The sequence below is a fragment of the Bos indicus x Bos taurus genome, chromosome 1, assembly GCF_003369695.1.
Source record: "Bos indicus x Bos taurus breed Angus x Brahman F1 hybrid chromosome 1, Bos_hybrid_MaternalHap_v2.0, whole genome shotgun sequence".
Classification (NCBI taxonomy): Eukaryota; Metazoa; Chordata; class Mammalia; order Artiodactyla; family Bovidae; genus Bos; species Bos indicus x Bos taurus.
The window spans coordinates 147,995,173-148,009,105 of NC_040076.1; the positions used below are offsets into that span (position 1 = coordinate 147,995,173).

The window sequence follows — 13,933 nt, forward strand, 5'->3', positions numbered from 1 at the left end:
TTTTACCTTGATTTCTTTCTGTATTTACTTGGCAATACTTATTTATGGTTTGCTGTCTCATTTAACTACATGCCTTCTGCAATTTTAACTTAGGAAATCCATAATTACTGAAAATTGCCATTACAGGTGATAATAAGGAAGAAGTTCTGTGAAAATAAGAAAACAATAAATGAATGATTACTCTCAGTAAGGTATTAAATGGACTTGGGGTTCTGACAGTATTGGTGGTTATTATTCAAAAATATTCATTAAGAAAAAAGAAAAGTCAGTAAGGGATAAAGTTGTATAACCCTTCCTACTAATGTAATAAGACTTGGTACCTAAAACATACTGTTGTTGGGAAATAGTTTACCATCCTTACCTGACATTTAAGTTTTTGAAGGATTTCACTAAACCTGTTTATGGAAATAGAATGAATAGAATAGTACATATAACTATGGGGCCAAAAGTTCGGAAAATAAACTCCCAACTGGTGTTTCGGAAAACGTTAACCACAAACATCTGTAGTACTTGTAAAATACAGATCCTTGGGCCAAAGTATGGGTTATTGAATTGGAAACTTTTAAACAGTTTTCCAGATGATCCACTTGCACACTGAACTTTGAGTCATTGATGATCACTTAGATTTGTGCTTTCCAAGACAGTATAGCCACATTTGGCCACTGGCACTTGACATGTAGCTAGTCTGAGTTGAGATGTGCTTTAAGTATGAAATACATGCTGGATTTTGATGCCCTCATATTCAAAAAAAGGAGAAGAAAACGCCTCAATATTTTGATTATATGATGAAATGATATTTCATATGTAACTTAAATTTATTGCTTCATTTTAGTTTTTAATGTGGCTACATTCTTTAAAATTGCATGTGGAGCTCACAGTGCTTTCTCTCAGTGCCGTTACATACACTGAAATAGGGTCTTGTGATGTGTCCTGTAGAGAAGGGGAGTTAGCCAGGAGAGTCCAAAGACTTAAAGGATAGGAAGGTCAGAGATGGCCGTAGGGTCATCCTGGGACTTTGTCTGTTTTTTATATAGAAATTAGGCATCTGATTGAAGATGAGTGGGTAAGCTTGGACAGAAAGCAACTGTTATGGGAATGGTATAAAATTTTATCCAAGATCCAATGGAATCCTAAGATAAGCTCACAAACCAAATGTAAAATCTCATTTTTGTGTGTTGTCAACCTAAAGATGAGCATCTTGTTCCTTCAGAGATTTCTACCCTAGAAAGATCAGTGTCTAAACTAAAGATGAGATCAGATCAGTCGCTCAGTCGTGTCTGACTCTTTGCGACCCCATGAATCGCAGCACGCCAGGCCTCCCTGTCTATCACCAACTCCCGGAGTTCACTGAGACTCACGTCCATCGAGTCAGTGATGCCATCCAGCCATCTCATCCTCTGTCGTCCCCTTCTCCTCCTGCCCCCAATCCCTCCCAGCATCAGAGTCTTTGCTTCTTATACTTTGGAGGAGACAGAATAGAAACAACTGTAACATTCTCTTAATCCGTGTGTTTCACTCAATCTTCAAGGAAAGACCACTTGCTGAATAGTTGTAGGTATGTATCTAAAATCCAGAATGTTGATATTCAGATAGCTACATGTATGGAAATCAGGAAGGAATGATAATGATCATTTAATCTAGAGTTTCCCAGTGTTTATAATGAATTCATAGTACAATTAATAGTGAACTTTAGTATGTGATAGGTTCAGAGAAATCCTGCATTTAAAAAAGATCTTGTTTAACATTATTTAACCCAAAGTTTATTAAGCTTAGTTAAGCACAAATCCATTTATACAACTATGGATATCTCATAACCAGATATCTCATACCGTAACCAGAACATGGTTTAGGGAACAGTTGAGTTTACTTTCCTCAGAAGGAAGCTGAAACTCAAAGAGCTACGTCTTATTCTTAGACCAGTGTTCTCACTAGTATATCAATACTCTTTTCCAGGTAATAACAAGATTTTCAGTTGTAAATAGCATCTTGTTATTTATGTATTTACCAGTCCACATTTTTTCTAGTCTCGAATTAAAATTATATTAGTTGGAACCAAACAGAGCCACTAGTTTTATGAAACATTCTATTTACCAACAGATAAATATTTAGTTGTTAAATAATAAATTATTAAGTGAATTATTAAATCCAGTTCTCTTGAGGAAGTTTTGCTTTTCATTTAGTTTGTGTGACATTCTAGAGATTCCATTTTAATATTTCTCTTAAATTTTAAGCCCTACGTGAATATTAAGCTGTATTATTATAATGTTCATCTAATAGGTGTAATATTTGTATTTTCAGCCTCAAACTTCGATCTCTTCGAGTTAACGTAGGACAGCTCCTGGCCATGATTGTACCTGATCTCGATCTTCAGCAAGTGAATTACGATGTTGATGTAGTTGATGAGATCTTAGGACAAGTTGTGGAACAAATGAGTGAAATCAGTAGTACTTAAAGTGTATTTGAGATAATGAAAAATATTTGCTCAGTCTTCGGGTTGTACAGCTTTCAAAATGTAAACAATTTTGTTATAAGTATGATAGGTAACAGACTGAAGAACCATATTCTTTGCTGTATTCTATGCATTCAAGTGTGGACACAAATACTGTGTACACATTATCACACCTTTTGAAATGCCTGTGAATCATTGATATTGAGCAGCTACACAGCTAACTCATGATTCTGCTTTGAAATGTAAATACTTATAATTAAGTCTGCACATATTTTTTTAATCACCCTAATGGACTCAAGTGTTTTTCACCAAGAGGTTTTCAGGTTGCCCCTAACCTTTGTGCAATCTTTTCTGGTTCCCTAAAGTGTATTTTTCTCTGACTTGGGGGCTGTGCCATAATACAAATGGAAATGTTACCTTTGATTTTCTTACAGAAAAGTTTAAAACAGGGTTTTTTAAAATGGAATAACATTCCTGATAAGTTTGAAGTGAATTGAGCATTAATGTTTCTTTTTTTATAAATTCTTATTTCCTGAAGTATTTTATTCATGAAAAGAAAGTAAAGCAGAAACTCCATTTTTGCCGGGATGTTTTGTGTGTTGAGATTGCCAATCATGATCAAACGCAAAGTGTTTTTTACAGAAAAAAGCAACGATTTTTAGTATAAAAGTATCAAAAATATTAAACGTCCCACCACATTTACCTTGAAGCCCATTTTTGGCTGCTTAGTTCGCATGGAGTGGGCACAATAATTGTTTAATATTTCTTTTTGTGAAATTTCCTGTACAGCCTTTTGTAGAATTACTACAGGTTAATATGAGTTGAGGAAGACAATCTTTCTCCAGCAGTACTGCATACTTTTTATTATATTGCAAACCTAAGTGTTTTGTATCCTGGAGTTAAGCAGCAAACAACCTAGGATTATAGTGTTACATGCCCTAAAAATTATGCTTTATTGGTCCCATGTTTTGTGCAATTATAAAGAGATGGCTTTCTATTAAGTATAACTGTGTATATAATTAAGAATCGTATTTTCCACAACTAAAATGTGCATTATTTTTTTCAAAGTTTTATCATTGCTATTTATTTTTACTTTTGTTTCTGAACATTGAATACATGTTCCTTTTATATGCTTAATTACATGTCTGTCAGGTACAATGTTAAATTTTTATTGTACATTAACTTCTAGAAAAAGCAAATAAGTGAAATTTTATTTGCTTGATAAGGTAATTGAAAGTGTATTTTTGGTATGAAGCTGGTTTTCTGTCACAATTGTATCTCCTCAGAATTTAAAAATCTTGTAATAAAATAAAAATATATATGATGGCTAACATTTCAGATATTACTTTTAAGGAATTCTATATTCAAGTTATATTTTGAAAACTAAGATTGTGTCTGTTAAGACCCTCAAGTTGAGCTCATTATATTCATTAGAAGTTACATTTAGAAGACTAATACTGTTTGTTTCCATTAAGATTCTCAGACTGGGCTCACCTTGAGAGTGTGTGTGTGCATTTTACACTGAAAAAGAAACTTTCTTTGTATAAATCATTTTAAAAAACCTTGCCTAAATGAGAGCAGCTGTGTATAGCATGTCTAAGTTTGTGAATATTTATGTAGCACTTATTTCTGGAATTTGCAATTTTCCCTTTCCTTTTGGTCAGCTATATTCTTGCAGAAATCCATATTATATGGCTGTTAACTGGCTTAATGGGAAAATTAATCATAGAATTAGTAAGAGAAACTTGCTTGCTAAGTTGATTCTTTGACTATATTTAACCTAATATTCACTCTTTAAGAAAATATTGCCAAGATAAGACTGAAAATGTGGCTAGCAGATTTAAGAGAACAACATGGACCCACATCGCATATATTGAGGTACCTCTACTTCTTTTTTGTTGTTGTTAAATTTTTTAAAAGGCTAGTGTGGGAGGAGTGTGCCGCTTAAACCACTTGTTTAAAGCTTTAAAACAAAAACAGTATGAGGACGTAAACTAGAATTGCCCACAGTCCCTACAGACAAGACCTCAACAGAGACTACAGACTCAGCGAACGCTAAATGTTCTCACAGCAAGGCCAGTGTGGCACATCGCTGTTGCCTTTATTGGCCTCAATTCCTACTGTGAGCAGGAGGCGCTGGTGACTGCCCACAGTCTCCGACACTTGACTTGTGCTATTGCACGACCCATTAGGTCATTATTTGACACGGAGGAATAATCAAAGGTGATACGTACTGGTGGTTCTCCACTGGCTGCATTTTAGAATCACTTGTGGGGTTCTTAGGAATCCCAGTGTGAGGATGCTCCCCGTACTATAAGAGTTTTGAGGGTTGAACCAATTGTCAAGACTTTTTTTAAGGCCTCCCAGTGCACTATCAGAGCCAAGAGCCATTGAGCTACACCCTCTAGTGATGAGTGTGAGTGTTGAAGTCAGGTGGTTCCTGAAACCAACCCAGAATCTGCATGGCCACTTTCTCACTGCGGTACGAGGTCAGGGAAAGGGAGCTGGTGCCCAAGTTAGAAATATAAATAACAACAGAATGGTATACTGTGAAAAGACTTCCCCACTGCCTCCCTGCAGGTGACCAGTATTTTTTTGTATGTCCTTCCAGAAAATATTAGCTGCATACATACACACATTCATATATATGCATTCAGTTTCTATTAAATTTTATATCTTTATATTTGATTATATATTTGTATCAAATCTACACAGGTATTATACCATGTAATTGGTAACATTTCCATATTACTCTTTGAACAGCTTTAGTAGCATTTTAAAATGACATGAATACGCTCCCAGTGTTCCTTTTCTTTCTTTCTGGAAAAAACACTACTGTGAAAATAAATACCCACCACACATACTTTTTCAGGCGTATCCAGAATGTAAATTCCTTGTCATGAATACTGATTGGTCAAAGAGTATATGGTATGTTAATTTTAATAAATGTTGCCATCCAGAAATCGTTGTACTTAAACTCCTATGAAAAATAAATGTACGAGTGTGTTTCTTCCTATCTCCATCAAACTTACTAATAGTATGTTGGAAAATGGCAGCTTGCATTTCTTTGTCCCAGGTTGAACATGTTTTCATGTTTTATTGGCCACTTTAATTCCTTTTTCTGTGTTCTCCATCATAACTCTCTGCCACCTCTTTTGGATTCTTCGGTTTATTTTTTTAAAGAAGCTGAGTGTCTGTTAATGTGGCCACAAATGGCTCCAAGCTTTCAGAAAACCTACTGTTGGTTAAATCTTACTTTGCACGGTGTTACACAGATTCATTGGGATGGAATGAGAGACTCACTGGAGTCGTGTTTTTCTGGCCCTTGAATAGCATGTGGCCTTATGGGTGCTGACCCCCATTTAGTAAAAAAATCCACATACTTTTGACCCCCCAAAGTTACTAGTAACTTGATCAGAAGACTTACTGATGAATAGTCAAGTAGCGTATGTTATGTGGATCATTTACTGTATTCTTAAAGTAAGCTAGAGAAAGAGTCATAAGGAAAATGTTTAAAGTACTGTACTACCAGAACTTGTCATTTGTTTACAAAAAGATGGACCATCTCAGTGTGTACGTCAGTATTGTCTTGTGTGATAGATACTGAAAATGGGAAGGTAATGTGAAGAATTCATATTTATTTACAGGTATAATGATTCATGCACCGATAATGAAGAAGCAATAACATGATTGCTTTATGGCAGCCTAGTGTAACTGATATAATTGCTTCCTGGTAGCCTATTCTGTACACTAATAATTATCAAATTTTTATGGCATACAGTATTATAGTCATATTCTTAATACAGCATTGGAAATGTTGCAATTTTTTTTTTTTTTTTTTTTTGAAACTTACCTGTGATGATACGCAGTTCTACCATACTGTATGGTAATATAATTCTTTGAGAGCAAAGTTATAAAATAGGAAACAACACATTAATTTTATATTAAGTTTCACTCACCCTATAGTATCTATGTATATTTTATACTTTTATGACATACCTAAATTTTCCTTATTAAATAAATCATGCACTGTTATATATGAATTCTGAAGTATAAATGATTTACAACATGTTAATTTCAGGAGTACAGCACAGTGATTCAGTTATATATGTATATTTTTAGATTCTTTTCTCTTATAGGTTATTACAAAATACTGAGTATAGTTCCCTGTGCTATACAGTAGGTCTCTTTTGGTTAGTAATAAGTATATATTGATGGCAGCCAACTAATTCAGCCCTCTCCTCCAACTTTTTCTCAAATTTTTAGATATTTCTGGGTCGTGCAGCTCAACTGTATTTTTAAATTGTAATCTCGCCCCCAAATTTTCAGTATATTGAAAAAAATCCGCATATAAGTGAACCCAGGCAGTTCAAGCCTGTGTTCAAAGGTCAACAGTATTTGTCTTTCGGACATTGGTCACAGCTCACAAAGAATGCCGTTAATATCCTTCCATTTGGCATAGAGGAAAATATATACTGTTTTCCAGGATTAATTTTGTGATCACAAAGTTAATTTACATATACTGGCCTCTAGAGAGAAATTCAAGACCAGAGAAGACAGTCCTGGTAAATTCAAGCCATTCAAATGCAGGTGAAGTTTTCAGGTGAGTGGAGTCATAGAGAATGAATTAGCTATTATAATGTGTGAATCACAAGTTAAATTTCCTGCACAAGCATTCTACTAAGAATGGGCTGAGTAAATTTAATTAGCTATTTCAAACAGATAAAACAAGTTGAAAGTTCAGTGTTAATTTCTTGCAAAGCTGTCAGGACTCAGTATTACGGTAACAATACATAGACTTCAAAAGAACTTTGTACCACAACCTGGCTAATCCTTAGGTTGAGTGTCTTCAATAGGTAGGTGTTATCCAGAACTCGTATCCTCATAACAGTGTAATGGTGCTTTATATTCACAAAGTATTGAGTACATGAGTCAACAGTCTTACCTATGGGTTTCTTGTTAAATAGTGTTGAAAATTTTGGCCTGTGTTTTCAACTATGTGGCCGGTTTTCAAAGTGTTTGCTGTGATCTGAACCAGGGCTGACTGGAAGGAAGTTTGAGCTTTTTGTTTTCTTTTTTTGAATAGACAGTTGTCCCATGTTTTTTCGAGTCCCTTGGTGGAGTGTCTCTCTGTGCAGACAGCTGAGACACTAGAGGGGGCTCTTCCCAACTTGCTGTGTAACTTGTGAGTTGTCTGAGTAGCTCACAGTCTGACCTTTTCCTGGGCATAGAATTAGAGGGGTCTAGGGTCCAACTCAGCAGTGGCCACAGGACTGGAAAAGGTCAGTTTTCATTCCAATCCCAAAGAAAGGCAATGCCAAAGAATGCTCAAACTACCGTACAATTGCACTCATCTCACACGCTAGTAAAGTAATGCTCAAAATTCTCCAAGCCAGGCTTCAGCAATACGTGAACCATGAACTTGCAGATGTCCAAGCTGGTTTTAGAAAAGGCAGAGGAACCAGAGATCAAATTGCCAGTATCCACTGGATCATCGAAAAAGCAAGAGAGTTCCAGAAAAAGATCTATTTCTGCTTTATTGACTATGCCAAAGCCTTTGTGTGGATCACAATAAACTGTGGAAAATTCTGAAAGAGATGGGAATACCAGACCACCTGACCTGCCTCTTGAGAAACCTATATGCAGGTCAGGAGGCAACAGTTAGAACCGGACATGGAACAACAGACTGGTTCCAAATAGGAAAAGGAGTACGTCAAGGCTGCATATTGTCACCCTGCTTATTTAACTTCTATGCAGAGTACATCATGAGAAACGCTGGGCTGGAAGAAGCACAAGCTGGAATCAAGATTGCCAGGAGAAATATCAATAACCTCAGATATGCAAATGACACCACCCTTATGGCAGAAAGTGAAGAGGAACTGAAAAGCCTCTTGATGAAAGTGAAAGAGAATGAAAAGTTCGGCTTAAAGCTCGACATTCAGAAAACGAAGATCATGGCATCTGGTCCCAGTGGAAACAGTATCAGACTTTATTTTTTTACGCTCCAAAATCACTGCAGATGGTGACTGCAGCCATGAAATTAAAAGATGCTTACTCCTTGGAAGGAAAGTTATGACCAACCTAGATAGCATATTGAAAAGCAGAGACATTACTTTGCCAACAAAGGTCTGTCTAGTCAAGGCTATGGTTTTTCCAGTGGTCATGTATGGATGTGAGAGTTGGACTGTGAAGAAAGCTGAGTGCCGAAGAATTGATGCTTTTGAACTGTGGTGTTGGAGAAGACTCTTGAGAGTCCCTTGGACTGCAAGGAGATCCAACCAGTCCATTCTAAAGGAGATCAATCCTGGGTGTTCATTGTAAGGACTGATGTTAAAGCTGAAACTCCAATGCTTTGGCCACCTCCTGAGGAGTTGACTCATTGGAAAAGACTCCGATGCTGGGAGGGATTGGGGGCAGGAGGAGAAGGGGATGATGGAGGATGAGATGGCTGGATGGCATCACTGACTCGATGGACGTGAGTTTGAGTGAACTCCGGGAGTTGGTGATGGACAGGGAGGCCTGGCGTGCTGCGATTCATGGGGTTGCAAAGAGTCGGACATGACTGAGCTACTGAACTGAAGTGACTGAACTGAGGGTCCATGGAGTCGCTAAGAGACACGACTGAGCGACTTCCCTTTCACTTTTCTCTTTCATGCATTGGAGAAGGAAATGGCAGCCCACTCCAGTATTCTTGCCTGGAGAATCCCAGGGACAGGGGAGCCTGGTGGGCTGCCGTCTATGGGGTCACACAGAGTCAGACACAACTGAAGCGACTTAGTAGCAGCAGGGCAATAATAAATACTTACTATATATCATTACATATTATCTATAATTACATTATGTAAACTATATGATAATATTCACTGTAATCACTTAACCGGTAGTTTCTCATTTTCTACTAGTTTACTGTGTTCTTAAATTTTTTTTTTCAGTATCAGATATTTTAAGCTCTATAATGGAAATTTTGGGGGTTTTTTTTGGGAGGTGCATACTGGGTGGCTTATGGGATCTTAGTTTCCTGACCAGCAATGGAACCAGGGCCCCCAGCAGTGGAAGCACAGGGTCCTAACCACTGGACCACCAGGGAATTCCCTCTATAATGGGAATTTTCAAATGTATACAAAAGTACAGAAACTGTTCACTGCAGCCCTGTTTACAATAGCGAGGACATGGAAACAACCTAAATGTCCATCAACAGAAGAATGGATAAAGAAGATGTGGTACATAAATCCAATGGAATATTACTGAGCTATAAAAAAAGAATGAAATAATGCCATGTAGAGCAATGTGGATGGGACCTAGAGAGAGTCATTGCGAACTAAGAGAAAGACAAATATATGATATTGGTTATATGTGGAACCTAAAAAAGATGCAAATGAACTTATCTGCAGAACAAATAGATTTATAGATGTAGAAAACAAATTTATGGTTAACGGGGTAAAAGGAAGAGGGAGGGATAAATTGGGAGATTGGGATTGATATATACACACCACTATATATAAAATAGATAACCAAGGACTTACTGTATAGCATGGGGAACTCTTCAGTACTCTGTAATGGCCTATGGGGAAAAGAATCTAAAAAAGTGGGTGTATGTGTAACATTCACTTTGCTGTACACCTGAAACTAAAAACATTGTAAATCAACTATACTCCAATAAAAAGGAAAGTAGAAAAACTGTTACAATGAACTCATGTGCACCCATCACTTCAACAGTTTCCAACTCATGGTCAATCTTGTTTTACCTGTATTCCCATTAACATCCCTCTGGTAATAATTTGTGTGTGTGATTGTAAATATTGACTAATTTTTTATTGTGGAAGTATATACCATTTTTAAGTGTATGATTCAGAGGCATGCAGTACATTCATATCATTGGGCAACTACCTACACCATCCATTTCCAGAACTTTTTCATCATTTCGAATAAACTGTGTATCCTGTAAACAATAACTCCCCATTCCCACCTGTCCCCTGGTGGCTTCTGCTTTCTAGCTCTACAAATTTGCTTATTCTAGATATCTAAGTGGAATCATAACGTATTTGTTCTTTTGTGTCTGGCTTATTTCACTTTGCATAACATTTTTAAGGTTCATCTATATTGTTGCAAATATCAGTTTGATTCCTTTTTAAGGCTGAATGATACTCCATTGTATGGATGTACCATATTTTATCCATTCATGCATCCATGGACATTTAAGTTGGTTCCACTTTTTGCTATTAAGAATGCTGCTATGGACACTATTGTATAAATATCTATTGTTGTCTTTGCTTTTAATTCTTTTGGGTACATACCTAGGAGTGGAATCTTCCTTTTTTTCCCTCCTCTTATCTGTGCTTTTCAAACAACTAGATTATCTACAGCACATATTAGTCATTCCCACTCCCAAGTCCTCTAAATTCTAGCCATAACTCAAGAGAACATCTAAAAACTACATTGTCCTAGCTTCCTGTAGACTTAAGGACCATCCAGTCGTATTCATCAACATGAGACATCGTTTGTAGACAAATTGTATACCTTTTGTAAAACTGGCTAAAAGCGTTTGACTAGCATTTATATAAGAATCCATGACAACTCTTGACTAAAAATGCCAGAAAAGAAAAATTTTTTTAAAAGTCATCACAAGTTGGCTGCTCAGATAAACTTGTATTTCTTTTCATCAAGGCTTTGCATCACAGGGTATTTGTTTCCTTGCCTTCCAGGAAACTCACAGGTAAAATGTCACATTCGGAAAATTAACCCATTTCAAAAGGCCTTGCTACATCCATTTCTGCCTTCTGATTAACAATCTCACTTTAAAATGTTAAATTCTATTTTTAGGAAGTGTTCATAAGCACATCTGTTAATTGAGGTATACTGTAAGCAATCCAGGTACTGAACAATCACATAGTTTTGAATTCTCCAAAATTATCTAGAAAAAAGCAAAATCCCAATTTTTGTTTGCCAAAGGAGCAAGAGACCTGATTGAATTCAGGGCCAAGACATCCAGAGAGAGAAGAAGGGAAAGGTGGGGAGTGGGAGAGTCACGGGGGGAGGCTGACAAGCCGTCTTCTGCAAGGTTGCACAGGATAGGACTTGCTTTACAAAACCCCTTGGATTTGAAGGCCCAGAAACCTGTCAGTCAGCACAAGGAGATTGTCTGTTTATCTAGATCAATGTCATTTCAACCAAGCTCCCAGACTAATGTATGGAATCAGGATTCCAATTAATTTAGAAGGAGAAATGAAACCCCTTGAAGAGGGCATGGCAACCCACTCCAGTATTCTTGCCTGGAGAATCCCATGGACAGAAGAGCCTGGTGGGCTACAGTCCATAGGGTCACAAAGAGTCAGACACAACTGAAGCAACTGAGCACACATGCTCGCACATGAAACACACATGTCCACACGACCTGCTTGTTTATGTCCAGAGACTTCTGGGTCATTGATCCACCCGTCCTTTCCCACGGCCAGGTCCCACTGCTTCTTTGTATCTCTATTGTTGACAGTGAGTTTCTTTACCTTCAATTCTCATTTCCCAGAGCTGCTCATTCCAAAACTCTTATCACTTGAAACCCACTTTAAGTGTCTCCTTTTCAAACTTTCTTTGATCCTTCAAATCTAAAGTAAGCTCACATTCAGGACTGTAAAAGCACATTCTTCCTTTCATGTTCCTTTTCACTGTATTTTGTTGCTGCTTTTGTTCAGTTGCTAAGTCATGTCTGACTCTGCAACCCCATGGACTGCTGCCTGCCAGGCTTCCCTGTCCTTCACTATCTCCCAGTTTGCTCAGACTCATGTCCATTGAGTTGTTGATGCCATCCAACCATTTCATCCTCTGTCACCCCCTTCTTTTGCCATCAATCTATTCCAGCATCAGGGTCTTTTCCAATAAGTTGGCTCTGTGCATCAAGTTGTCAAAGTATTGAAACTTCAGTTTCAGCATCAGTTCTTCCAATGACTATTCAGGACTGATTTCCTTTAGGATGGACTGATTGGATCTCCTTGCAGTCTAAGGGACTCTCAAGAGTCATCTCCAACCACAATTCAAAAAATCAGTTCTTCGGCGCTCAGCCTTCTTTATGGTCCAACTCTCACATCCATACACGACTACTGGAAAAAGCATATCTTTGACTATATGGACATTTGTTGGCAAAGTGATGTCTCTGCTTTTAAATATGCTGTCTAGGTTGGTCACAGCTTTTCTTCCAAGGAGCAAGCATCTTTTAATCATGCCTGCAGTCACTGTCCACAGTGATCTTGGAGACCAAGAAAATAAAATCTGTCACTGATTCCACTTTTTCCCCATCTATTTGCCATGAAGTTATGGGACCAGATGCCATAATCTTTGTTTTTTGAACGTTGAATTTTAAGCCAGCTTTTCCACTCTCCTCTTTCACGCTCATCAAGAGACTCGTTAGTTCCTCTTCTCTTTCTGCCATTTGAGTGGTATCATCTGCACATCTGAGGTTGCTGATATTTCTCCCAGCAATCTTGATTCCAGCTTGTGATTCCTCCAGCCCAGTATTTCGCATGATGTACTCTGCATATAAGTTAAATAAGCAGAGTGGCAATACACAACCTTGACATACTCCTTTTCACTTTATTTTTTAATTATAATTATTTGGATACATGACAGGAGGCCTGAAGACCATTTCTGTGGTTTATTTATTTTGAAACACTAGTGACCAAAACAGGTTATAGCTGTCAGATAGTCACTGCACTAGTGAAAGTCGTGGTAGTCTTGGGTGAGCCTCAGAGTTACAGTGTCGCCACCTGTCCTAGAGGAGGGCCCTCCTTTTTGTTTTACCAGACTGCAAATTCTCCTGAGGGTAAGTCTGCTTTTGAACTGTGGTGTTGGAGAAGACTCTTGAGAGTCCCTTGGACTGCAAGGAGTTCCAACCAGTCCATCCTAAAGGAAATCAGTCCTGAATATTCATTGGAAGGACTGATGCTGAAGCTGAAACTCCAGTACTTTGGCTACCTGATGCGAAGAACTGACTCATTGGAAAAGACCCTGATGCTGGGAAAGATTGAAGGCCGGAGGAGAGGGGACGACAGAGCATGAGATGTTTGGATGGTATCACCGACTCAATGGACATAAGTTTGAGTAAGCTCCGGGAGTTGGTGATGGACAGCGAGGCCTGGAGGTGCGGCCGTCCAAAGGGTCGCAAAGAGTCGGACACGACTGAGCTACTGAACTGAACTGAAGTCTGTGTCAGCTTCGCTCTCCACTGTGTATCCAGGTCCAGCATAGGGTCCAGCATATAGCAGATGCTCAGTAAATGTTTGCTAAGAATGTTTGCTTAATTAACAAGGGAAGAAGTGATTGGACTCCCTCATTCTTCCACCGATGCGTCGGTCCGCAGGGAAATAAACCGGCGGGAGCCAGCCCAGTGTCTGAGGGCGCTGGTCACGCCTCCGCGGCGGGGCAGGGCCTCTGTGGAGCCCCGCCCACGAGGAGGTGAACACTCAGTCTTTAGAGCCCCGCCCACGCGGAGGCGGG

General features: G+C 38.2%; 1 protein-coding gene across 1 annotated transcript in view; it reads left to right on the top strand.

Annotated features, from left to right (window-relative positions):
- Positions 1–5,465, top strand: part of MORC3 (MORC family CW-type zinc finger 3) — a 44,233-nt gene extending 38,768 nt beyond the window's left edge. Inside the window, exon 17 of the mRNA XM_027548693.1 lies at positions 2,299–5,465. Coding sequence (XP_027404494.1) covers positions 2,299–2,452 — 154 coding nt within the window. The 3' untranslated portion in view covers positions 2,453–5,465. The remainder of the gene's footprint in view (positions 1–2,298) is intronic.
- The last annotated feature ends 8,468 nt before the right edge of the window (positions 5,466–13,933 follow it).